General features: G+C 38.3%; 1 protein-coding gene across 3 annotated transcripts; it reads right to left on the reverse strand.

The window, feature by feature from the left end:
* PRKAA1 (protein kinase AMP-activated catalytic subunit alpha 1) lies at window positions 1-25,988 on the reverse strand. 3 transcript variants are annotated; one of them, XM_064402808.1, is made up of 9 exons: window positions 24,360-25,988; window positions 15,952-16,093; window positions 14,002-14,095; window positions 12,169-12,313; window positions 10,415-10,502; window positions 9,314-9,538; window positions 5,705-6,191; window positions 5,212-5,338; window positions 1-3,163 (listed from the first exon to the last, which is right to left on the reverse strand). In XM_064402808.1, exons 3-9 carry the CDS (start codon window positions 14,059-14,061, stop codon window positions 2,919-2,921), a joined length of 1,377 nt encoding a protein of 458 aa, XP_064258878.1. In that variant the 5' UTR covers window positions 14,062-14,095; window positions 15,952-16,093; window positions 24,360-25,988; the 3' UTR covers window positions 1-2,918. The 3 variants fall into 3 exon arrangements, with proteins under 3 accessions (XP_064258878.1, XP_064258876.1, XP_064258877.1); XM_064402806.1 differs by lacking the exon at window positions 24,360-25,988 and adding an exon at window positions 21,674-21,845; XM_064402807.1 differs by lacking the exon at window positions 24,360-25,988 and adding an exon at window positions 21,416-21,557.

The raw sequence follows: 25,988 nt of genomic DNA on the forward strand, positions 1-25,988 counted from the left end.
TTCAGTATTTCATGTTTACTTAGTTTTTAAAGTTTAAAAAGTTATACAGGTAGAAACAAGCATTTTTGCCATTCAGCTTTGTCAAAAGAAATTAACAGGAAGTAGGCACATCTTTGTTAAAGAACAGGACTTTGTATCTTACACTGGTAATCAACTGGTAAAATAAAATTTAGCTTGAAGTTGGTATTAAACAGTTGTATCAAGACTAACATGAAAGAACTTTTTTTCTTCATATTGCACCACCAAAATGAATTTTTATCCATTACCTAGTGATTTATCTTGCACACGGACAGCCCAGGTTCTGAAAAAAATTACAACACAAAGACAAGGTAACTCATCATACTCCAACAGGAGTAAGTGGGGAATACAGAGTAACACGCTTTACCAGTTAGTGTATCTGCATAAGCTGCCTTACAACTCTGGCAGCTCTCTCAGTGAAGTTTCATTTCACAGCCTATTGCCAGCTTCAAGTGCAATCCTAAAGGTCTGCAAGATCAGTAGGAACATGTGAAGAAAGCAATTTCAACAGCAAGATCTACAAAGCATAGGAAAGTCACACAACAGGCAACTGGGTTCAACTTGGTTTTTAGTGCCCCTTTCTACCCCTCCCCCTCCCTATAAAAATCTCAGTTCAATCATAAAACCTTTGGCCATCAAAATTGATCTACCATAAAAATGCACTTTTATTTACAACTACATATATTGTACATTTCTTTCAGAAACTTGCTTTAACCTCCTGATACCAAAACCAAGGACAAAGCAGGGTTGTGTCTTAAAGGGCTGAAAAAGTATATAAAATAAAGAACTACTTTGCATCTTTAAACCTTGCATGTGTTGTCAACATTACAAGGAGAAGACAGCATTTATAAATAGTTCAATATATGCAAGTGATCCCAAACCAATTCCAGATGAGGAATTGCTACAATTTAAAAACCTGTGCGTTTGTAGTATTTATACAAGTGCAATATTTAATTCCAAAATAAAGGGTAACAAAAATGAACACATTGATTTATTCAGTACATTGGTACCAATTTGTACAAAACTAAAGACAGGACATCTTTGTAGGATTTGCAATTGGTCCCTCACATTGGCATCTTAAAGTTTTGGGTTTCAACTTCTGATACTAACTTCCACTTTGGAAAATCTTCCACTTTAAGGTACAGTGATACAGCTAACATCACTACAGGGACCATCTGTGACATATGAGGATAAAAAAAATGAAGTTGTAAACTTGTACCCACCTATGAGACAGACCTCACAATCACCCAGTTCAAAACACAGTTACAGCAGTTCAGGGGCTTCAAAACAGCCTTATGTTTCTTCAGATTCTGTGCATGTGAATTTCTAAGCTGCAGCCAGCTGGCCAGGATTTAAACTGTTCCTATATCTGTACCTAGCAGTTTCCCATGGATAAAATCTCAGCCATTGGCAAAAATTTTCATCCACGTGAAGAGTCCAGGTTTCACTGCTCATAATGCCTGGAGTACCAGCCTCTTCCTGGGGGAACAGCCTTTGAAACTATGTAGGTCATAATTATTATTTTTAAGCAAGCATTAAGACTTGAATGCAAAACTAAGTACTTTATGACTGTTTATATCTGCTAAGTGCCAGCTGAAAACGGAATCATGGCTAATTATATCCAATCAAAGAGACTAAAGGTTTTCATGCAAGTACTACCTGTGATTTTAACATACAAAGTTCAGGTTTTTTCCTGAAATGCTACAAAAACCATAAATGCAGGACTTTTATTATGGGTAATCGCAATCTACAGTTAAAAACTCTAGCACTCAAGTTGTCATGATCAGTTTTCAATGCTCAACTGAAAAGTTACACTATTTAATTCAATCACATTAAATAATTAAGTTTCCTATAGAGGTTGCCTGGGAAAAATTAGAAACCTGTGTATGTGGTTTTCACTTCATACTGAATACTATATAGTATAAGTTATCGTGATAACCAGCTGTATCAAAGTGTGAACATATATGTCAAAAGCCAGCTGTATCAAAGTGTGAACATATATGTCAAAAACCTGTAAATTTCAGATTCTGGAATAGCATGAAACAGCCCTCAGGCTCTGCTCTTAACTACAGGGACATGTTTCTACGGAAAAGCATTCTCGGTCTGCAATAGCAGTGCAGAGCTGCTGTGCTGCCACCACACTAAGATAACATGTACAGACAAGGAGGAGCTTCCTCACAGTTTCTCCACAAAGCAACATTTTGGTTTAGCCCATGGGATGCCACATCTTCTCAGCATTAAGTCTCCTATCACTGTTATGGACTCAGTCATTCTACTCACTGTCCACAGAATGTTGACTCTCAATTCATTACAGAGCAGCTACACATTTCCAACTGGCCAGCTTTGCATACCTTTAATAACACTTATTGTTAAAAGTAGTACATTGTAACACATCACAGCATTCTTTATTATTTTTTATCATATAAGGGGGAAGAAACATAGCAGTTTTAACACATTAACATCTGTTAGGAGATGCTGATAGGTGTGAGTCACAACTGCAGAGGGTGACCAAATCATACTGAGATCACAGAACTAGTACGTGTATGTTAACTTACAGTGCATCAGATACATGTGTAACTAGATAAAAAACAAGGAGGTCCATCTAGCTTAAATGTTATAGGCAGCCTATTTTGCACTCAAGGTAAAATGTTACAAACACTACCCAAAGGGCATGTTATTTCCTGTACCTGTTATGCTATTGGACAGCAGGCAACCAGAATTCACTCCAGCTTCAAAATAATACATAATAACTGCCTATAATAATTTTATCCCCATGCAAATTGCATTCTGTGGCTAGCTTTTTCAGCGCCTTAGTTAATTTCACTTGATTATAATTGGAAGCATCTGACTATGATTTAGGCATGCTTATTGCTCTAAAAGAAATAAGCCCATCTTCAAAATTACTGTGCAAGTATTTTAATAAGATTTGCACACATCTCAAAAAACTCAATGGTATGACTCCCTGGTCTTGGAGTTACGTCAGCTGTGGAAGAGTCAAGCGAAGAGTTCACTGATGAGGTAAGGGATGTATCTGCAGATTTCCCTTGAGCATCAGCATCTGAATCTTTTTGGCAAGATTTATAGTTGCTCACAGAACCTGATCTCTGTGGAGTAGCAGTCCCAGACTTCGCTTCAGCAATTTCATCTGGAACAAGGGAAGAGAAGAGGAAAATTTGGTACCAGAATCAAATAATTTCTGGGAAGAGCAAATATCTTCCCCTTCTCACACTTCAAAATCTTGGTTTTTAAAATCTTGATTGATAAATGAACAGCTTTTGCAAGCAGCATTTGATACAAAATAAAAGCTTGTATACATAGTAGCACAACAGCCAATGTTCTTACGCTAATTCTTTCTGTGCTCTGAACTATACTTCAAGACTGTTTACATTGAGTTCAGACTAATACTAATTGTATTTTTCATGAACTGATTTTCATCAGCCAATTGTTCAATTTAGGTTACTCAAAACAAAAACAGGTCAGCATCATAAGATTAAGTTCAATAGCAGTTTTCAGATGTTTTTTCTACAATCTACTTCATTTTTATACTATTTTTACTCTTTTGGGTATTTATATATTGTGATTATTTGTATTTTATGATAATTCATTACAACATTATACTTTCATTTATTTATCATTTATTCTCTTTTGAAAGTTTTTTTACCATACAATGTATATTCAGGCTGCAGCAACTTGTCTTTACCTTCAGTATGAAGAGAAAATAGTTTCATATTAATAGTATCTCTATTCTTATTTTAAATACTGAACATTAACTTGGCTCTAAGCTGGCTCCTGAAAAATTCTTTCAGGAGAAATTAGTGAAAAGCCAGTATCTCTTGTTCGCACAAAGTTACTTAAATTTACAAATTGTTAAGAGGAACAAAGAACCATTAACCATGACAGAGAGAAGGAATGTCAAATCAGTTTAACTACTGGAAGAGATACAACAAATCTGTGCCTTTGGGTCATATTTCCTCAAAAGTGGAAACCAGGATTGTAGCAGGCTGCCCTGCCACGGCTGCATGGCTCTAAGCAGCCAAAAAAAATTCCTTTTTTGCATGCAATGTATTCCTAGGTATGTCATCTACATCAGTGGCTGTAGGTCATTTTCTTTTAGCCTACTATGCCCATAAACAAGTGTTCAGTCTCTGTGAGCTCCTATGCTCACTTCACCTAACCAGGTTTTGTATACTGTGTTACTGTCACTCCATAAAATATATTTTTGTACACGTTAAACTATATACTTTCAAGATTTTAGTTCCTGCAAGCATAAAACTCCTACCTCAAATTTTAGCTACTAGTAGAACTGGTGGGTTAACTTTGCCTCGCAGCCGATATCTCAGCGCAAAGGGAAGAATATTGGAAGGGCAAATAAAGAATTTTAAGCGTGGTCTTGGGGTGGGGGGGAAGATGATTCAAAGGCAACCACTCACTATCTCCAAAGCAGACTGATGCCCAACCAGTGTCAAGGTTACCTTCCCCAAAAGCCCTTTCTTTTCTAGGCATAACATAATACAGCATTGAACATCCATCTCTTCAATATGGCTCAGCTCTGCAGAGCTGTTGCTCCCCTTCCAACATAGCAGTGTGGAAAAAGAAAGGCTGGATACTATGCCAGTGCTGCCAAGCAACACTCAGCAGAAGTGAGTGTTTATCAGTTAAACAGTTATCAATACTGTTTTCGTCACAGATCCAAAACAGCACCATGTAGGCTGCTAGGAAGAAAATTAATTCCATCTCAGTCAGACCCAGTACAGTGAGGCACAGTCCAAGTCAAATTTAAATGCCTAGATGTCATGTTTATCTTCACTAGAAAACACGGTTCACATGCTTACTTCAGATCTAAGTTAATGTTTAAATTTGGGGTGAGGCTCCAAAGGCAGCTTAAGTTGGTCCCAATCTCACCTCCAACAATCCAGTCCTCTTTTGCACTACTGGTATTAGTTCTGATGCAGACAAAAAATGGAGCTCCCCAGGAGCTGATATAGCAAAAAAGCAAATGGGATGCAGCAGCTAAGCACATGTCACAGGGACACTAATCCAGGAAGGAATAAGTAAACACTAATACGGGTTAGATTGGTTTAAAATAAAAAAAGGGCAACACTTATTTCACTTGTAAATAAGTAAATAAATACATCTTTGCAAGTAGAATGATTTCCCCAACAACTCAATTAACTTAAGTAATTCTTCACATACCATCAATACTACGGAAGTCCAGTAAGTATGTTCTGCTGTCCACCTGATACAACTGGAGACTCATTTTGGAATATGCACTTGTTACTGGATTCTTTCTCCGAACACGCAAATAATATGGATTTACAACCTAGTATGAAAGACATTTGACTCAGTTAACCAGAACTGCTTGAAAATCACTGCATATTTTTTTCGTCCTCTCAACTCACTAGTATTTATCAAGTGATTTCAGACTTCATTAGCTGTTGGATTTGAGGGTTATTGGGGTTTTTTTAGTCAAGAGAAATATATTCCTGCAGCTCCAAGAGAAAATTTTTTTTTTTCCTGCCAGCACGTACATTCTCTCCCCAAACCCCTTCTGGCACAGCAAACACAGCACAGGCACATGAGATTAATGCCAGAATATGAAAAGAGTTTCAGATGTCTGGGATATGTAACTACACCACTCAAACCAAAGTGCATTGCTGTTTGCTGTAAAGGTCCTCTATTTTGTTACCTTCCATTCATAATCCAGTTGTTTAATTGCTCGACAAACTTCAGCCATGATATCATTTGGTCGACTCTGACTCCGTATTCCCAAGTGCCATTTAGCTCGTCTTACACCTTGGTGTTTTGACTTCTGTGGATTCAGCTCATCAAGGGTGTGGCGAGGACGTGGTGCTTCAGCTACTAAAAATGGCACTCGTTCAGGGTGAGGGCGAGACAGGTGGTGATCATCCAGAAAAGAATCTGGTGGACTTGTGGCCAGGTAGAAGTCTTTGGCCTCATTCATTATTCTTCTGTTATCTATAATGAGGTGATAAGCAACAGCTAGAGGGTCCTGATGATTTCGGCTGTACAGACAACTTAGCACTTCCTCTTCTGTGCATTCAAACTTCTCACACACTTCTTTTAAGGCTTCATCATCAATCATGGTAGAGCTATATGATGGATCTTCAGGAAACAAGTATTTTGGAAGATCCTGCTTAAACCATTCATGTTCCCTAGATTCAAAAATAAAAAATTCTGAGTATATGTTAGTAAAGAAAACATTTATAACAGGAATTCCTTTAAAATATAAAGAGAATTTTAGTCTGTGCTGGAAGAAAGAATAATGGTTGCCAGTCCAAGACCCCTTGTAGCACAGACAATAAAACAGTACATAAAGTAATAACTGCCTGCACAAGATTTTACTAGACATTTTGCAGGAAACTGAAAAAAATGTTTTTTGTTATCTCACAAATTGCTTAGGGATAGGAATCAGGTGGTTACTTTCTCACTTAAAATTTCAGTACCTTCCTCCTCCTGTTCTTGTGACTGTTTTGCTGCAGAAAGAGCTGATCCTGCTGATTCCCTCTCCTGTTCCCTCCTAGAAGCTTCTTCATTCCTGACCAAACGAGATTACTTTTTCTTTGGTTGTTTATTTTTAGTTATAGGAGCAAGTGATATAGTTGAAAGCTGGGTTTCTCTCTTGGCTGAAGAGTCTGTTAATGTTTTTAGACCCAGAAATCCCCTCTGCTCCTTGATTAGTATTGAGCAGTGTTCAATAGGAGCAGGCCATGTCCCAGCATGGTGTTTATAAGCCAGGCCCCCTTGCAAAAGCATCTTTCTTTCAAACATTCTATTACTTCATGATAAAATGCCATTTCTATCTTGTCCTACCTGCACATTCTCTCCCATGTGCCTTACCACCCATAAGCACACTGCTATGAGGCCTAGGAGATGTTCCAAAATATCTTGTCAATTTTCCAAAAAGTCTAAACCATGCTCCTAAGAAATACCAGTAGAAATATCCAGCCCAAGGATTTTCAAGATACTGAAGTTATGGCAATGAGGGAGAAAACATCACAGAAGAATGTAGCAAAGGTGCCATTCTGTATTTGCTCCATGGAAAAGACATCTTGGACAAAGATATATAATTGTTAATTGTCTCCCTGAGATGGTATTCAAAGGACAGTCACAGCTTCAGTACAGAGCCCAAATACCAGATTAAGCTCAAGGCCAATGTTCTAATACAAAAAAAACGCCCCAAAAAACCCTCAAAAAAACCCAAAAAAAACCCCAACCCCCCCCCCCCCCAAAAAAAAAACAAACCAAAAACAAACCAAACAAAAAAATCCCAATGCCCCTGCCCCCCCAAAAAAGTCACTAAGCACTACATAGCCCAGCAAATTGCAAAAAAAACCCCAAATCTCCAACAAGTAAAGCAAAAAATGGAACATGGAAGAGATCAGATGAATCAATATTCAGGACAGAAAAATCAATATTCTGACAAACAACTATTATACAGAGAGAATGTATAATTATTTTATCTAATATACTCTGTTCAAATCTGTCTTCATCTCAACACCTTCAAGCCCCACACTGAGAATCAAACAGGATTGCTATGGTTTAACCCCTGCCAGCAACTAAGCACCACACAGCCACTTGCTTGGTCCTCTCCAGTGAGACAAGGGGCAGAATCAGAAAAGTAGAAGTGTAAAAAACTTGAGAGTTGAGATAGAAACAATTCGATAATTAGAATTGTATTTAAAAAATTCTAAGCAAAAAAAAAAAAAAAAAAAAAGCCACAAGAGAGGTGGCAAGGAAAACCAAGAAAGATAAGTAATGTAGACAAAAAAAACCTGCTCATCACGTAATGTCTGATGACCAGCAGACCAGCCCCATCAGCCTTCTTCTAATTTTTGCTGCAGAGTATGACCCCATATGTATGGAATATGCCTGTGCTCAGTTGGGGTCAGCTGCTCCAGCAGTATCCCTTTACAATTCTTGTGCATCCCCAGCCTGCTCTGATGGGACTGTGTAAGAAGCAGAAAAAACTTTGGCTCTGTTCAAGCCCTGCTCATCAGTAACTACAACATCCACCTGTTACCAAGACTATTTTCAGTATAAATTCAAAACGCAGTTACTGTGAAAAAATGCAACTCTATTCCAGTCCAAACCAGCACACTGCACTAAGCTCTACTCAAGTGTGATCCTGAGAACACTGTGCCTCAGCACAAATGTGCTGAGCAAAATACAGTTTAATCAGAAAAGCAGTTAATTTGGAAGCAGAAGAATATTTTCCCATATGACAACAAAGGCTCAGCCATAGTTGGGATGACTGACCCCAGAGGAATATTGTTACTGTTCATGGCACCAGGCCTTCTCCCTTGCATGCACATACATACAACCCCTAGAAGAATTAAGATATTCAATTAAACTCAGTTTGTCCTTTAAACTGAGAGATGACATGTCATATGGGGTATAGCACAGAGCTGTTTCAGATTCAAATTCCATCCATGTTCTGTAACCAACATTTTTCAACATCTGTATCACACCACTTCTTTTCCACACACTATTTATTTAACACAACTGAGGTTGCTCATTTCCTAACTTCCAACCCCGAAAGGAGCAGCATTTTCACTATCGTAGTATAGCAACATTCTTTCCTTAAGAGTTTCTTGCAAAGAAAATTAAGCTCCTGCATAAAGTGCATTTCTCTCAGCTACTTTTTTTTTAATTTGATCCAGCACACATTTGTCAACACAATCAACTTCTCCAGAATTACCTCGTGGAATCTGAAGCCCATGATACCTCTCTACCTACAAATTTTAACTTATCAGTACTTGGTGAAGTAATTACCATTCATATACAAATTCATGCCAGTGCTTTGAAGCTAGAAATTGTTGCCTTATATGTGACATTCACAGTCTTAACAAATAACTTTCCAGAGCCTAAAGAAATATGAATAAAAGCAGCAGTTATCAGATTAAAGAGACATTTACAGTAGAGAGCACTGGTTCCTAATAGCAAAGACAATTTTCTTCCCCCAGAGAAGTCTATAAATTGCAATTTTTGCAAACCATTATGCAAGTAAACAGCTTTGCTATGGCAGTCTTAAACCTAAAGTGTCTCAGAATTTCCATATATAATATAAATAATTTGTTTTACTATGATGTCCAACAGATACTTCATTGTCTACTATAGATCAGGACTATCAGACCTAAAACTAACCCATCACAAGCTGAATTTTTCACCTCAGTCTAGAAAACATCAACAAGCTGTATTAATAACTTCTTTGTTCTGCATATTTGTGCTATTGTAATTCCAGCATCTTGTGATCAGACATCAGCAAGTGTTTTACCTAATGTCTCTGATTGTTGCTCTTTTCATTGGATCCACTTGCAGCATGTGCTTCAAAAGACTAATTACAGATGGATTCAGGTACTGAGGGGTATAAAAGATACCATCACATATCTTCTTAAAAAGGGTTGGCACATGATCATCATCAAATGGAAGTGTTCCGCATAACAAAGCATAGAGAATAACCCCACTGCTCCAAATATCTACTTCTGGACCTGCATATAACCTGTGAAAAAAATAATTGTTAGTGACTTGTGTTTAATACATTTAAATGTTTTCTGTCATTTTCCCATTGTCTCACAGTAATTAAAAGCACGTGAACTCAGGACAACTGATTTTGCAAGCACTACACCATTTCAGTTCTATGCTGTGCCTCCCTTGAACTTCAGTATTCTTCCCCTTCTAATATATAACAGGGCTCAAGTAAGAGTTTTTCCTCTCTAATGTGTAACAATAATCTATACTGCAATTTCGCACTATGGCAAACTGAAAGAAACATGCATCTACTGCTATGAAAGCCCATGTTATATATTGTTATCAATGTTTTAGAGGAGTCTGTGCAAAGTCAGTTATCCCCCAAATTGTGGCTGAAAAGTTTAAGACAAGTCCATATAGCAGACCATGAAATGTACTCTGTGCCCCTGCCAGAGTAAAAGAGACATCTGGCCTCCAATCAACAAGAGGCAATAAATATTAGCGTAGGTAGCTGAAAGCAGATTTGACACAACCATGGTTTACAAAATGGGAAGTTACCTCCAAAATGAGTATCTACTCTGCAGCATGATACTCAACTTCACAGCAGACTCTGCCTGTAACTCTGCACCTCAGCTTCCAAGATCTGAGCTGTACATGAGATTTTTAAAGCAATTCAGGCAGAGTGTACACAATGCATTTGGGGCATTAGACATCACCTCTACCTTGCAGGAACTATTCAAAGCTAGTTCACAGAAGCTTTAAACATTTTAAAAATTATCAATACCACTAATAGCCCTCAGTTTCTCAGCATCAAGCTTGTCAACTGAACTAGTTGTGTACCCTTTAAAACCAAGCAGCAACATGACTGAAGTACATGCATACATGTATCCAATATAAAAGAAACTACCTTCCAGAAATTACTTCTGGTGCAGCATAGTTAGGGGAACCACAGCTTGTTCTTAAAAATTCTCCATCTGACATCATATTTGATAGACCTGGAAGTGTATAAGAGTAACTACTAAAAATTCAGGGAGCAAAATTATTTCACACTGCATATATCACCTACAACAAACCACTAGCAAATCAAATTAGAAAATTAACAAATTTACTCCAATTAAGTAATAGTATTGTTTGGAATTATGGAATTTTTAAATGAGCATGCCAAAAATCCTCCATATATTTTATCAGAAATCTGAGTAACATCAATCCATTACTGCCTGCAGCCTAGGGATATTTGAGAACATATTCATTCCTAGACTAGAACAGTTAAATCACAGGCATGACAGAGAACAAAGTTGCTCTAAGGAAGATGAAGCAGTATAGCAAGAAAGGATTTTAGTCATTAACAAGAAAGTACTAAAATTCCCATTTTGGCTTCTAAAATGACAAAGTGGGAAATGCTACCAGAGTTTAGACAGAAGAAGGGAACTGAGGAGTAAACATGACTTCACTACAGTTTACACCCCTACACTATGCACCTGGTTCCTGCATCTCTGCAGTTTAGTAGTTTGCTTTTCAGATACTCTGTGAGCAATGGAAGTATGCTTTAGAACCAGGCCAACTGCACTCACCAGCACTCAGTATAGACTAACAGCTGTAGAAAATTTCTTCTAGTTTCCTCAGTGAGGCTGCATGATCAAGACTACCATAAACCAAAGAACTCAGTCTCCAAGAAGGAATTATGCCCTTTTATGGGTCAGCAGGGAATGTGGCAGGGAAAGAGTAGAGCTTGCCTAGCTTTCATATTCTGACATACAAAAGCTTTTATTAAGCTGTTGTTTAATACACCACTCATGGAAAAAATGAGAGTTACAGTTTTGCTGACGCTAAGTTACAGGAAGATATTTTCTTAAGTTACTGTACTTAATTTCTTTACCATGTGAGCCATTTCACCCAAATAATTTTCTTCACCTGAGAAACCAACATGATTGCCAGGGCCTACACAGTTGAACACCATACTTTTAAAACATACTTCACATACTCAGCATTACCTAACACCTTTCACTGGAGTCTTACATAAGCAGGTATTATCCAGTATATCTACAAGATAGATATAGTCATGACACAGCAGTATGGATACCTTACTATGCTTATGTGGTAAGGTTTCCCGACTCAGATGGTTCCAAGACCTAGCTTCAATGCCTCTCTGCAGCTGTGTCATGAACAACTGGTATAAAAAAATCAGGAGGACTACTATTTTTCTATATTTTTTATATATATATATATTTTCTAGTCTTTTTCTATAGCACCGTAGCTTCTTAAAGATGATGAACTGCCATGCACTCCTCTTCCAAGAGAGCTAAGCATCTAAATTTTAAAGATGGTGAAACAGAAAAGGAGTGAGTTTTGAAGAAGAAAGGTCACAAACTAAGTCTACTTAGCACTTTAGATAAAATATTCTTAAGTGAAACCAAACGAATCAGTTCACAATTTCAGCCAGTCACAGAAAATACCTCAAGAGAAAGCAAGAAAGCTTCAGAGGAAAACAAGTCCAGTAAATACGCAAGAACATTATTTTGCTTTACATCTATTTTCTTCATATTCTTCTGTTGTATCCCACCACCACGATATTAAAGCATACATACTTCAATATTTCCTATTGTTATTAACGGGCTCTAACACCGGAAATGCAATCAGATAGAAAAATAAAGCAATACTTACCAAAGTCAGCTATTTTGGCATTCATGTGTGCATCAAGAAGCACATTTTCAGGCTTCAAATCTCTATGTACTACCATGTGCCTGTGACAGTAATCCACACCAGAAAGGATTTGCTGAAACAGACGCCTACTTTCCTTCTCATCAAGCTAAAACAGACAAATATTTTAAATAATTAAGAGACAGTGGAAGTTAACTTCTTTTTCGTTTTTACTAGCCAGAGGAAACTTTCCTATGACCTAAACTTATCAATTATACTTATCATCTGATACTTTATAAAGCAGATTATCAGAATTTATAGCAAGCAGCTTCATATCTTAAGTCATTTTGTTTGTACCACAGCTGTAAAGAGACTCAAACAAAACACACCCACTTACTCAGAAAGTCACTGGAAGTTCTTAATGACACTTTTGAAATTGGGTTTGGCAGATGTTACCTACTCACCAACTAGAAATATTAGCACTCAAACATTTCGCTTTGTATAACTGGTATTATTAGTTTGATATTTAAGCACAGTGCAATATTTAAGCTGGCCAAAGCTGCTGAAATGCAGCACAGAAATTATATATTTCAGATACTATTTATGCTATCAGCAGCTATCAGTCCCAAACAGCAGACTTAGGTGGGCATTTCCTACAAAGACCCATAATCCATATCAGTTTGTCACAGCAACTGAAGTATCCTATTTATCTAGTCTGCAAATAGGGATTTCAGATCTTTCACACAAGCTGTTCTAACAGTAGAAGACAGTAATAAGGGGACAATGGTAGCTTTCTAATAATGGAATATACTAAAGAAACAGTTTTCAGCTACTCCAACTGGGTACATATTCATCTGGTTTATTCCCATTGTAAATTAACAGATTAGTAGAAAGGAAGAATGCTATGACAAAATCACACATAAAGATCTGGAATGTGTTAACATATAACCATTTGTACTTTCAAAAAAAACCCCCACAGTTATAAAATATATTTTAATTGATAGCAGCCAAATTGAAACCGAATACAAGAAATCACACCCACATTTAACAAGGTGTTACCAGCACCCCTTGCTCCCAGCCCATGATAATGTGGTTAACTTAATTAATGCCACTTAGTGAGGCAAGCAGCCATTCTGTGACCAGGCAAGTTATGTGTTCATGTCCTCTGCCTCATTATCAGGCTCTGGAGGTCCTGTGAAGCAAATAAACCAGTTTTCTTCTCCCCCTCCCTACCAGCCTCAAGATTCCTGGGTGCCAGGCTGATTATCTGCTGCTTTATCAGCCTTTAGTTCTCAGGCACAGAGCCATGGATGACTGTCATGGCATACGGAACTGCAACAGCAGCCAGAGTTTGATGTCTTTAGCATCAATTATGAGTACTAAATGCAAATGAAACCTGGGACTTCTCAGTGGCCACAGACACCTCCAGCATCCTCTGCTTCCTCTGAGACGCAGTGACTTGTGTTCATCCCTATGACTTTCAAGGCTAGACTGTGATTGTTAAATGGATACAGCAAAATATGTATTAAGATTTGACCAGATCTACAGAGGGTCTAGGTGAAGAGATATCCCAAGTTAGGTTGTTTAAAAATTCTACTAAAAAGTACTACACCACTTATAAATTATAGCATATTCATTCTGCTCACAGGAATCCTGTGCCACTCTAATCATACATCCTGTGCTACACAAATTATAATATTCTTTTGAGAAATGAAAACTTTTTATTGTATCATTCTGACAAAGATACCCAAAAAGATACCCAAAAGTCTATCCCCTCAGTGTAGAGTGACATAGGAACATGACAAATGCAATAACAGAATGCAAGTCACCGATTTGCAGAGCTGGACTACTTCTTACCCTTCCATTTTTACAGATATAATCAAACAGTTCTCCTCCTGAAACATATTCCATCACCATGAAAATGTCAGTGGGTGTACTGATGACCTGGTACCTGATAAGAGAATGTATCTATTAGTCCACACACTCAGTAAAGCAGTTGTTACACTTAGTTAAAGCTGAAGTCATACAAATAATCAGATAAAAATATACTTTAAAATAGTTATCAGTCAATCTACAGCTACTGGAATGACAATATTTTTCAGAAGCTTTTTACTCTCCTTTTACTGTGATACCACCATTGCAAAGACTAGTAGAAAATTTGTAATCCCTATCAGGAATATCAGCCCTTGCTCTTTCAGAGGAAAAAGTGATTTCTTTAAGATTGTTTAAGACTATAAGACTGTGTAAGACAGTGCTGCCTCACCAACACCTTGATGCGGTGAAAAGGGACTTCAAAAGGACTAGTATTGCAAAAATACACTGTTTTCAACATTAACATGCAAAAAAATTAACTTGCCATAAATGAAAAGGTGTACTTCAAGACTAGGAAAAAATACCTCTTAATAATGATGAATATTAATATCTGGTTGTAATATTTTTATCATTCTACTTCAATTATATTTAAAAACATAGCTTTGAAGCTTTGAAATAACAAGTTTAAGGACAAAATCAAAATTTAAGAGATTTTGATTTTTTCTAATATCCTTACCTAAAAATTGTTTCATTTGTTCTCTTTACAGCATTTCACATGCAAAAGAAAAAATTTTCTCTGTGATTCCCTGAGAAAGAAACTGTCATCTCAAATCTGCTAAACTGTCTTCAGTTTAGCAACACCACAAGCACACATTCCTCTTTCACCCTGGTATGTCACTTGGTGCACTGACACTTCCTCTTCTGCTCTGGCTAAAGGTATGCCCTTTGGAACCATTCACAGATTAACTAAAAGCACTAGCAATTTTGCTGACAAGTCAGCTCAACAGCCTTCTGAAAACTCGCCTTCTGAAGAAGTGGGTGAGTTGACCTTAGACAAAGTAATTCAGCTTCAGTGTGACAGCTGTTGCTGAATTAAAGGGAGTGCAGAAACAGGGCATCTGCCAGTGGCAGTGGGGTCTTTAGACAAAATTCTACCAATAAAACAATCGCCCACATCATGACTAAGACAGTGGAAGTCACCCACACTCTGAAAGTGCAGATTATTTTAACAGGAAATTAGAGTCAACAAAAATCAACGTTACTTATGATTTATGACCATAGACGAGACATGAGGGCCTACTCTGGGACACAGCTTTACTCTGAAATCCACTGATGAACTATTGATCAACTAAGAGATGTAATCAGGCACATTTTAAATACCACATTTAGATAAAGGATAGTCACTACACTGAAGATTTCTGAAATAGCAATCAGATTTATCAAACTTTACATCCTTTATTCAGAAAAATCTTGCGGAGCATCACCTACACTGAAAAAACTTATATCATTGACCAGCACATCACTAAAAACACTTTGAAAAGATACAATAAACTTGCTATAGAAATGACCTTTACACTCTTGTTCTTAGTAACTCATTTTCCAAGCAGGAAAAAAAAAGAACAAACATAAACAGAAAAAGTAAAATGAAGTAGCCACTAAACTCAGAGATGACTGCTACCATAAGTACCTGTCATGAAACTACCTATCATACACCTGGCCAAAGAACGCCTAAGCAAAGATCTAATGGAAACTCTCCAGCCTGCAATAAAGCCCAGCTTGGTAAAAACACATCACAGAGGGCACAGCTGCACACTTTGAAGTTGGTTATTTTTCTGAGAAGATAAGTATACTTAAAATAATAAGTAATATTACTGTTTGTAGTATAACACTACTGTTTGTAGTATTATACTTTAATACTTTAAATGCATTCTAGACCAGTGAGAGCAAAAAGAGATTACTGCCTAAATAAGTTTGACTACAGTAAGCAAAACTTACAGCTTAATTATATGAGGATGCCTGAAGAGTTTGAGGTTCTGAATCTCCCTGCGGATTTTGCCTACAACATCAAGGCTGCGAATCTTCTGTCGATTCAGGATCTTCACAGCAACTTTATGCCCAGTTAGCTCATGTTTTCCAACTGCAAGAAACAAGGAAGTATTTAATCAAGGTTTTCAATTGCTCAGTTAAGACATTATTTCTCCTTTTTGAATGTAGCCAAGTAAAGACACTAGCATTCCACATATCCCCATGATCTTTTGGGAGGTTGAAAACCAGATGATATGGAATTTCTTCAGCCCTACTCCAATTTCTCCCACAATTCTATCATTAGAAGATGCATACACATAAGAAATTCCTTAAACCTAACCAGGAGAAGTCTTGCAGCATAACATTTTTGCAATAGTGCGTTAAAAAAAAAAAAAAAAGAAAAAAGCAAACCATATTCCCAAAGCCTGCTATCCTTGCTAATTAAGAGAGAGCATTCCCACTCACTGTGTAAGTCACTCCAAGCTTTTGGCTTGCTTGGCAATGCACTCAAACATGTTTTCCTGTACCTCTTCTACTTCATCTGCAATCACTCCTATCACTCCCCCAAGAAGCCTGCTTCAGCAATTGCTCTGAATTATGAGTGTAAGTACCTGATCAGTTTACTTATAAACTTGTATCTGTCCTTGGAGCAGTCTGGCAGCTCCACATTCTGTGCAGTTAACACCAGAGCTTTATTCTATTTAAATAAGTGGCAAATGCAATGAGAAATGCACAAAAAATAGAACAGAAACAAGGAAAAACAATGCAAACATGCAACCTAATGTGTTCCTAGAAGTGGAAAAGGAACTGAGGACAATTTCATTGTTCTTTAAACAGAGGAACTAAAAAGTATAAACTATTTCACAGTAAGTTACCTCTCTTAAAGACCTTAAATTTGCAAGTGCTATTGGGAGTAGTCACAGCAAAATCCATCAAAATATATTTCTTAAACCCAAAACACAGACGGAACACCAAGAAGCTAAGTATCTCTTTTACTAGAAGGCTTCCCTCTCTGCATGGCTGCCACAAGCAGTGCTTTTAATAATACCATTAATTTGCTACCCTGACTTCTACCTTCTGAAGATAAGCCAGATTCTCCAGACACATGCATGGCTCATCCTTGTCCACATGAATAGACATTTGCAACTGAACTGTGCTGAACACAATACGCACTCATTTGGGTGACTACCCTCACTTGAGAATTTAAGTAAGCCTTGAGCTTCAAGTTTTATTTAAACACATCCATGGCAAGCTGTGATTAAACAGTAGTGATCCACAAAAATCTTTCTGCATTGAACAGATAATCTGGATAACCAAACACCCATCAATCTGTAAATCTCATTCCAGCACAAAACACCTTTCTGCTGCCTTCTGCCTCTATATCGAGCTAAATACCAGTGCAAGTGAGAAGTTCTTAGCAGAGAGGCAGAAGATAATGATAAGCATCTGCATGCTTTTTGTTACAAGACAGCCACCTATAAAATTAAGCAGCCTGAATTCCTGTAGGGAACTAAGCAGTGGATTACCCAAGATCCAGAAACATCACAACACTGCACTGAGATATGGTCAGCACACGAAAAAACAAAAGAGCTCTGGCTAGGACTAAAAGACATCCCCTAATTCAGAGGGGCCATTACCTAACAATGGCCACAATAAACAAAGTACTGGGCAGGCATATTTGCACCACTGAGGAATGCAGGACAAAGCTGGAATCCATAGCAAGTTCTCGAGACCACAAAGCAGTGGCAGGTGAGTGCCTAGAAATGTATGAGAATTATTTGCTTTGAACCAGACCTACAATCAAAGCAATCACATTCCCTTTATTTTCTTCAAACGTGACTGCAGTTTAAAGGAGCCAAACAAATTATATCACCTACATTCAAACCCTCAGGAGTACAGAATAATCATAAAAAATGATAGAAACTAGAAAAGCAACTATTCTAATTGTAAAGTCTTTACCCATCCATAACGGGAACTGATGTACATCAGGATTATTTGGGAAAAAAAACCTAAAACCAACCAAACAAACAAACAAAAAAAAACCCTCACAACTTCAGTGAGTAAGTTAAAATGTAACATTTGTTTTTGTTAGTAAGAAACAACTTCTTAAAAAAAAAGCAAAAATCTTTTGGTCAAACACATAAATCCGCCATCTTCTTTTGCTGTACAAAATAAATTTAAGACGGCATTTAATACAGTAAGTAACATACATATTTGACCAAGTCTAAAGCTTAGGTATAAATAGACAGTTCTGATATGCACTGGGTTATAAAATCTCATTTTTAAGCTACTTTGTTTCATTTCTGATTTGTTAGAAATTAAAGACTGGAATTCCATTAGCACTCAAAAAAAACATTTTAAAGTAATTCATTAGCTACAATCTATGCTCAATATGCAAGGCACATAAGAAAAGAGCTTTTCAAAACAATTTTCTTTCAAAATAATTAAACAGTAACATTTGCAGTTGACTGAAACCAACTCTAGCTCTCACAGCCTTCAAGGCTGTGAGCCTCAAGCCTTAATTTTATTCACTGACTGGGAGAAAACGAGATTTTCTGCTTCTTCAATTTCACCAGCCCTGAATAAATTATTGTAATGAAAACATACTATGGTTCGATGCCGGTGCAGAGAGATCCCAAAAAGCCTATTCTCTTGTTTAAAACATTTCAAATTCAATCTCTAGATTTTTCAGAAAGGTTCGGCTTGCTGTAATTCAATTTGAAATTATAACAAATCTAGCCTTTTAAGATACAAGTAGCCTTTCCTGGATACAGTTCAAGGTATCTGTTACCAGTAAAACAGCAGATACCAACTGGTGACAGACTGCTGACACTTTTGAATTCAACATTAGGATAGAAGCGAAAGCTTCACAACAGATGATAACATCACCTAGAAACGTAAGCAGCCAGTGTTACCTTCCTGAAATCTATTTTGCATTACCACTTGATATAAATTTCATACATTAAATCTTCCTAATCCTCAACCAGCTATGAGTCCTTCAAAACAACCTATGCAAAAAAAATTAACAGACCTAGTATATTCCTATATTTCTTTTTTTTTCTGATAATACTAATTACCTTCCAACTTCATTGTGGCTTTGTATAGCATCAAGATTTTCATGACAGTGACAAAGTCTCAAAGCAGCAGTGACTTATTATTAACTGTAGAAGTTCAGGAAGAAGAGTTTCTATCTTGCTCAACAGTTCTTCAGTTGGAAAAAAACTGACTTTGAGGCCATGTCGACCAAATACAACATACTCATGAAATACACCAGTCATTAAGTTTTTAGAGGAAAAAAAATAATCTGAAGGCTAAATTGTATTTAATAAAACAATTTGCAGCAGGCCAAAAAGCCAATCCAAAGCTCAGAGGGAAGCATTCTTTAAGAGTATGAGCTAAACATGTTTTCACTAACATGGGAAAAAACCCTAAACAACAATAGTTTATGCTGTGCAAAGCCACCTTGCTGCACAACATTAGATACCATACTGACCTGCACTGTTCATTTCCAGGTGTTTTATTGCTGCCTTGAGCCAGACCACTTGCTGTCTATACAGAACAGTGTTGATACTCTAGAGAGCTGGAACAATTATTGTATATTTAGAGCCTTAAGTAACAGCCCTTATAGTCTCAGTATGGACCACTGGAAGCCCGAGTACTCCTCCTTTTATGAAAGGTAACTTTAAAAAAAAAGTATCAGGAAATAAGTTTGCATCTAGTTTCAGCAGAAAACATCAGCAGTGCTTAAAAAAGTTGATGGAAATAGGGATAGATGTTTTACACTGAATCCTAGTGAAGTCTGAACATGAATGTGCCTCATACAATTGGTTTAGATTCAGTATTCTTCCACCTCAGCTTTTCACTTTAGTGGCATTTTAGCTTTGTCTAGACGATGGCTAGGAACAGCCATTTCTGCGATTGCCCATCTGAGGCACAGGCAAGTAAACCAAGTCACTCAGAATTCTTTCAGAGTGGCACAGCCAGGTGAAAATGATGAACTGGACAGAATCACACCAGTGACAGCTACCAGCAGCATGAATTCATCTGAAAGTGACAGCAGGAGAGCTTTCACAATTACCAAATAAAACACTGATTTTCCAGTCCTATTTTTCCAGGCTGCCACCACTGTTAGAACAAAACATTCACTGAGCCTGACCCCCTACATGAGCTCAAGGTATAACCTAATTGAATTTTAAGAAGTGAACACATAATTCACCTTATGTCAATTCATGAAACCATATCACCAGAGAAGGAAATTATGAAAACAGGAAAACAACTGCAGATCTGGTATTAAATGAAGAAAATGTGTAGTCAAGAGGAAAATCATTGCATCATAGATAAAATGTTCATTATTAAGCACAGCTGAAGCAAGACAAAAGTAACACAGTACATCATATGGGGACAAGAAAAGCAGTACTGCAACAGTGCTCTCCTAGTACTCTCTCAGTACTAGAACATTGATGGTATGTCAACCCTAGTCTTCTGCAGTGTGCTGGGTAAAAAACCACAGAACAAACACAGCTTTGTCCCCTCCCCTCAAGCAGGCAGTCCTTCCATGAGGAAAGAGAACCCTGTGCTTGTCTGCTGCTTTACGTTTTTTTTTTCTCTCTCTCCTCAAGGAAGTAACCACATAAAAGTTCCCACTTTTAAAAAATGGTACCCCAGCTGCTAGATGGGGTGGCAGGGGGTCATCACTGATCCCAAATGGCTGCAGCTGTCTCTTTATAAGCTTCTCTTGAAAAAAAGACTTGAAGGGCTGTGCTTTCCAAATATTTTTTACTGCTTTCCTAGAGCAAAATATCATCCTACTTACTATACATAATTAATTTTTTTCAGTACATGTCAATAGCTAAAAAAGCTTGTGCAGAGCACATACAATAGATTATCTACACTGGGGGAAAAGCTGAGTTTTTTAGCACCTATTAAGTTAACAAAAAAAAAGAAAAAAAAATCCAAAAAAAACACCAAGCCCCCCCCCCAAAAAAAACCAAAAAAATCCCCCACAACTCTTATGGAGAATACAGCCTGAGCCTACTTCTACTCATTTGAGAAAGGATGTTTTTGATTTGCTTGCCCCAATATTTGAAGCTCTCACAAACAACGCGGCAGGAACAGTGTAAACTAATGCATAGTCCTGCCATCTGAGGTGAATGGTACTATGGGGAAGTTTAAATTCTACCTTATTTCTACTAGCCTTCAAACAAGCCGTACGGCATGCATAGCCCTACTGGAAAATTTTTTAAATGCGAGCTGAAAAGGAAAAAAAAAAAGAAAAAAAAAAAAAAAAACAACTTTGCTAAGCATTGGTCAAGCAGATTAAACATTAAGTTTTTCCGTATCTACACATCAGCTGGGTTACCAACTAATCCAACAGCCCCAGACCCATCTTTTTACGCTTATTTCTCTGTAGAGACAGAAATCTTGCCTTCCTTACAAGGGCGTCGAGAGCTCGTACTTGAGCATCAAAATGCAACATTCGAAGCTGGAGGATTCAGACTCCCTGCTTTGGTTACGCGCCCGGTGTTGTTCTAAGCAGCCGCAGCATTTCGCTCCCAGCGGTTGTTTCCGCAAGCACACAGGAGGAAGCTGCTCCTGCCCCGCCGCCGCTTCCCGCAGCGGGACCGCAAGTCCCAGCCCGCGCAAGCCCCGCTCGGAGCTGACGGGCAGCCGATCGCCCCGCGGCCCCGCTCACCCTTGACTTTCCCGAAGGTGCCGACGCCCAGCGTGTCCCCCAGGATGTAGTGCCCGATCTTCACCCGCCCGTGCTCGTGCTTCTGTTTATCCGCCACCGCCGCCATCTTGAGGCAAGGGCCGAGCCTGCGCATAGCGCCCGCCCGCGCCGGGCCAGAGCGCCGGCGGGGAGGAGCAACCACAGAGCGCCCGCCCGCACCCGAACCCGGAAGCGAACGGCGCACTGACCGCCCGTCCGCCCTGCCCCAGGACGAACCATTGCGGCTCGCGGGGGAGGCCGGGCTGGCCCACGGGCGCCCGGGGGAGAACGGGCTCTGCCTGGCTGCGGAGCGGGAAGATGGCGGCGCGTCCGGGGCTGCTTCTCAGCGGGGGCACCTTTGCAGCGAGGCGGCCCTCATAAAACGGACCTCCGAAACTTGTATTTCCAATAACTTTGTAAATTAAATCCGTTTGTTCTCCTCAGTTCCTCTTGTCACATCCAGACCCTATCAGGAATACGAAGAAAAGTAGGAGTCTCTTCTCCAACTACCTTGACTATGTATCCTGCCCCCTGGCTTGCCTTACCAACTCACGCCGCTCATTTACATTGCATTTAAGCCACTAACTTGCTTTCCATTCCATGCATTGCATGTTTTCTATACACCGAAGACCCTACTTCTTTTTATGTTCACTATAAGTGGATTAATTTTTTATTCACATTCCAACTCCGCATTTAAAGAAATACGTAAACCTGGAGAAGTGACTATTGGATGGGTATTTCCAAATGGAGAGATTGTAGACTGAAGAGGAAGGTTATAGGCAACTCCCATGTCTTTCTTTCCCTAATCCAGACTAAGTGAATGATTAAATCTAAAATAGTTCCTCTTGCCTACCCTACACACAGCCCCTGAATGTGTTTGCAAATAGATAAATACATCAGACAGCAAGAAAATTGGGACAATTTTATTCTAGTACTGGTCCTAAACCCAATTCAGAGAGCCTTCAATATTACTTATGCTATAGTCACTAATTTAGCAGTTGGAAACCAGAAATTCAGGTCTGCACAGAAAAATTATATATTTAAGAAACTCCTCTATGGTAATGGCATAAAAAATTCCATAGGGAAGTAACCTTGAGGGGTGTTCCCACTCAAGGGAGAAATCCTCATACGCTCACTCTGGAAAGGGAAGGGATGTGTCAGAAGTGTGTCCATTAAAAAATGGGACTGAAGTATACAACCACATACAGTACACAAACCACATATATATAGTGATCGTCAGCCAGGTGTTTCTAGGTCGCCTGTGTCAGCTCATCAGCCTTTAGCTCAGCAGCTTTACTTCAGTTATCTGCATCATCATTTGTGGGTTCCTTTCTCAGGAACTTGGCCACATCCTCATCAGTGCCAATTTCTCTCAGGAAATATTGTTTTTCACATCCTCAGGATGTTTAACTTTGAATAGTTGAGTCAGGGTGGTCTCAGCATTCTTCAACATCAAAAGCAGTGTGACACCCACCTTTGATAACTGTTGCTAACAAACTGCTAAAGTTTGAGCAGTTTTACCCAACTTAGAGCATCCTGCTGTATTACAATGGTAACATTACACTACACTACAATAGAATTGTACAAGCTTTGAAGTGTAATTATAAAAAGTATTTGGCCTGATGCTAGATCTTTGGTTATAAAATCTTGTACATCACAAGTAGTAAACACACACTAGCATAGTTCATGATCTGAGATTTTGGGGAAAAATATTTATTGTCAGGCTATCAAATTTCAGGGTGGGATTGGATTGCAATCTAACATCAGAAAAAGAAAAATTGGCAAGTTCTCTTTTGCAATGCAAAAAGCATTACTTTAACCTTTTGGAAACATTCATTGTAGTATGAGGAGAAAATTATGTGTTGAATATCACACTGGGGAAAAAGAAATGGATTAAGCTATAGCTAGCTGAAGAGGGAAAAATTATTTGGGATGTCTGCAGATCTTGTTACTGTCTTGATAATAAATGATTGCAAGCTATTTTTGGCTTTAACTCAAGCTGTTGTCCTGATCATGACAACACAATGAGAATTCAAAAAGTTCTACAGGTCTATACAAGAAAATTATATTATCTCATTAATTACTAAGTAATCTCTTAGATACCAGAACATTTTAGAAAATGAAAATAAATGAGCTGTTAAAGTCAGACAGGAACTAGACTGCAGAAGCCATTCATTATTTTTCTATTTGCAGACAAAAGTGAGTATTACCAAAATATTTAGTCCATTTGTACTGCAACTTTTATGCTTATATCACTGTATTCAATTTTACTCAGAGTTCTTTATCACACCTTGAGCATTAAATTGCTTTTAATAAAAGAATTAAAGCATAAAATCTACAATAGATAAAGTCTCCCAGGCTGAGTCAAATCAAGTATAATCTAGGCCAAACCTCATAGTAAGATCACAATGAATTAATATTTTAATATTTGATACTTATGTACAATACATATGAACCTACACAACTATTTGAACTTTACTTCGTGTGAAAGGTAGTGATAAACACTTTACAATACTGATCAGCAGCATTGCTTCCTCTCTCACCTTTTCCATGTTAGTCATATTAGAAGATTGGGCTTTTTTGGCCAACAGCACAACTTTAAATAATGTATTGTTAGCGTGTGGGGTGCAGGTTGTCCTCTTAGAATAGCTGTAGGAACAAAACATACCTGAGGAATTCCTCCATGAGTCTTTGAGGCCAACTTACTTTCTGCTAATCTCTCCATTCCACTATTTATCTTGAAAAGCCCGTGCACTACTTTAAAAAAACTTTTTGTTTATTCACATTGGGCATGCCTCTACTTTTAAGACAGAATTTTAAAACAAAAAATTAACTCAAAGCTGACTTAATTATTTGTGTCAATTATCTCCAATAATCTTGAGACAGAAAATTGTTGCTAAGTTACCCTAGTACAGTTTATTTCTTTTAAATGTAAATTGTTTCTATATTTTCAATAATTTATTCCCATATATGGGAAGACTCAGGGTCCTCTAGCATAAATAGAGCTGCTACTCTGTAAAAACACCCCCAGCACTGAGTTAGCCAGGGTGTTACAAGTGCCACCAGTGTGGAGACCCGGCCTGCGTGCCCTTTGTGACACACAGGGAGCCAGGGCTGCGTTCCAGGGATGCAGCAAGGCTTTCCTGACGCACGTCTGCCCAGACACTGCAATGCCATCAGGCCCCTGTACAGTTCAGGGCCAGCAAGACCAGGAGTGGTAGATGATGTAATAATTACAGAAGAAAACGAAGGATTGAAACAAAACAGAAAACATTCTCAGCTTTACTAACAATATGAAAGGGGGAATGTTACTGCGGGTTGTTTCTACTAGCTGGCATTAAGACTTTGCATCCTTGGTGCACTTCACAAACAGGCACATGCTTCTTGCCCTTTTCTCTTTGACTCCTGACTCTACACTACTGCTGAATGTACAGCCCATTTCTTCCACAAACACCCAGTACTATTTCCACTTTCCCTCTCCTCCCCCTAAAAGTGTATGTTTTGCCCAGCTCTAGGCTTTTCTCTCTTCTGCTATTTCTAGCTTCTAAGTTGAAGACACTGCAGAAATCACTCAATCACGGAATGGTTTGGGTTGGAAGGCACCTGTAAAGATCCTCTAATCCAACCTGCCCTGCAATCAGCCAGGACATCAGAAGCTTAAAGCATCACAAGTTTTTAAGTTTCTAGTATTGTCTTTGCAAGGCAATCTTGAAGTCCTGTAAACCCTCACAGTAACTACTGCAACTCCTCAAACTTTCTTAACAGTGACTTTATAATCACTTTCTTAGTGCAAGTTCAAATGCCAGGAACACACATTATAAGGTACAAATTAATTTATCTATCATTTTTATGTAGCTCCAACTGACTTACTGTGTGGTATTTATTAATTACACACAACAAAGTCAACTCAGATCTGTGTGTCAGCTTTCCACACCAACCCCATGCCACTCAGGCAATTTTGTTCCACCCACAGCTCTCCAATCCCCCTGTATCTGCAGTAGACAAGCTCCAGGCTTGGGAGTTTCTTTTTGCCCAAGAAGCAATGATCCACAGTACTACCTTTGCAGGCTTTCGAGTATCACAGAGCAGTGAAAAAAAGAACAGTATTGGAAATTCCTTTCACAAATGCCTCCCAAGACAGCACATTGAGCTATTATTATAGCTACTATCTTCAAAACAAAATTCTGGCTCTCTGTGCTATGGCACACTGAGATCACAGGCACACAGGGCAAATCCACAGTACCAATATTCCACTTCTCTAGCTGGAGACCTCCTTTGAGTAATACATACAAGCCTC

This window comes from Passer domesticus, chromosome Z, assembly GCF_036417665.1.
Source record: "Passer domesticus isolate bPasDom1 chromosome Z, bPasDom1.hap1, whole genome shotgun sequence".
NCBI lineage: Eukaryota > Metazoa > Chordata > Aves > Passeriformes > Passeridae > Passer > Passer domesticus.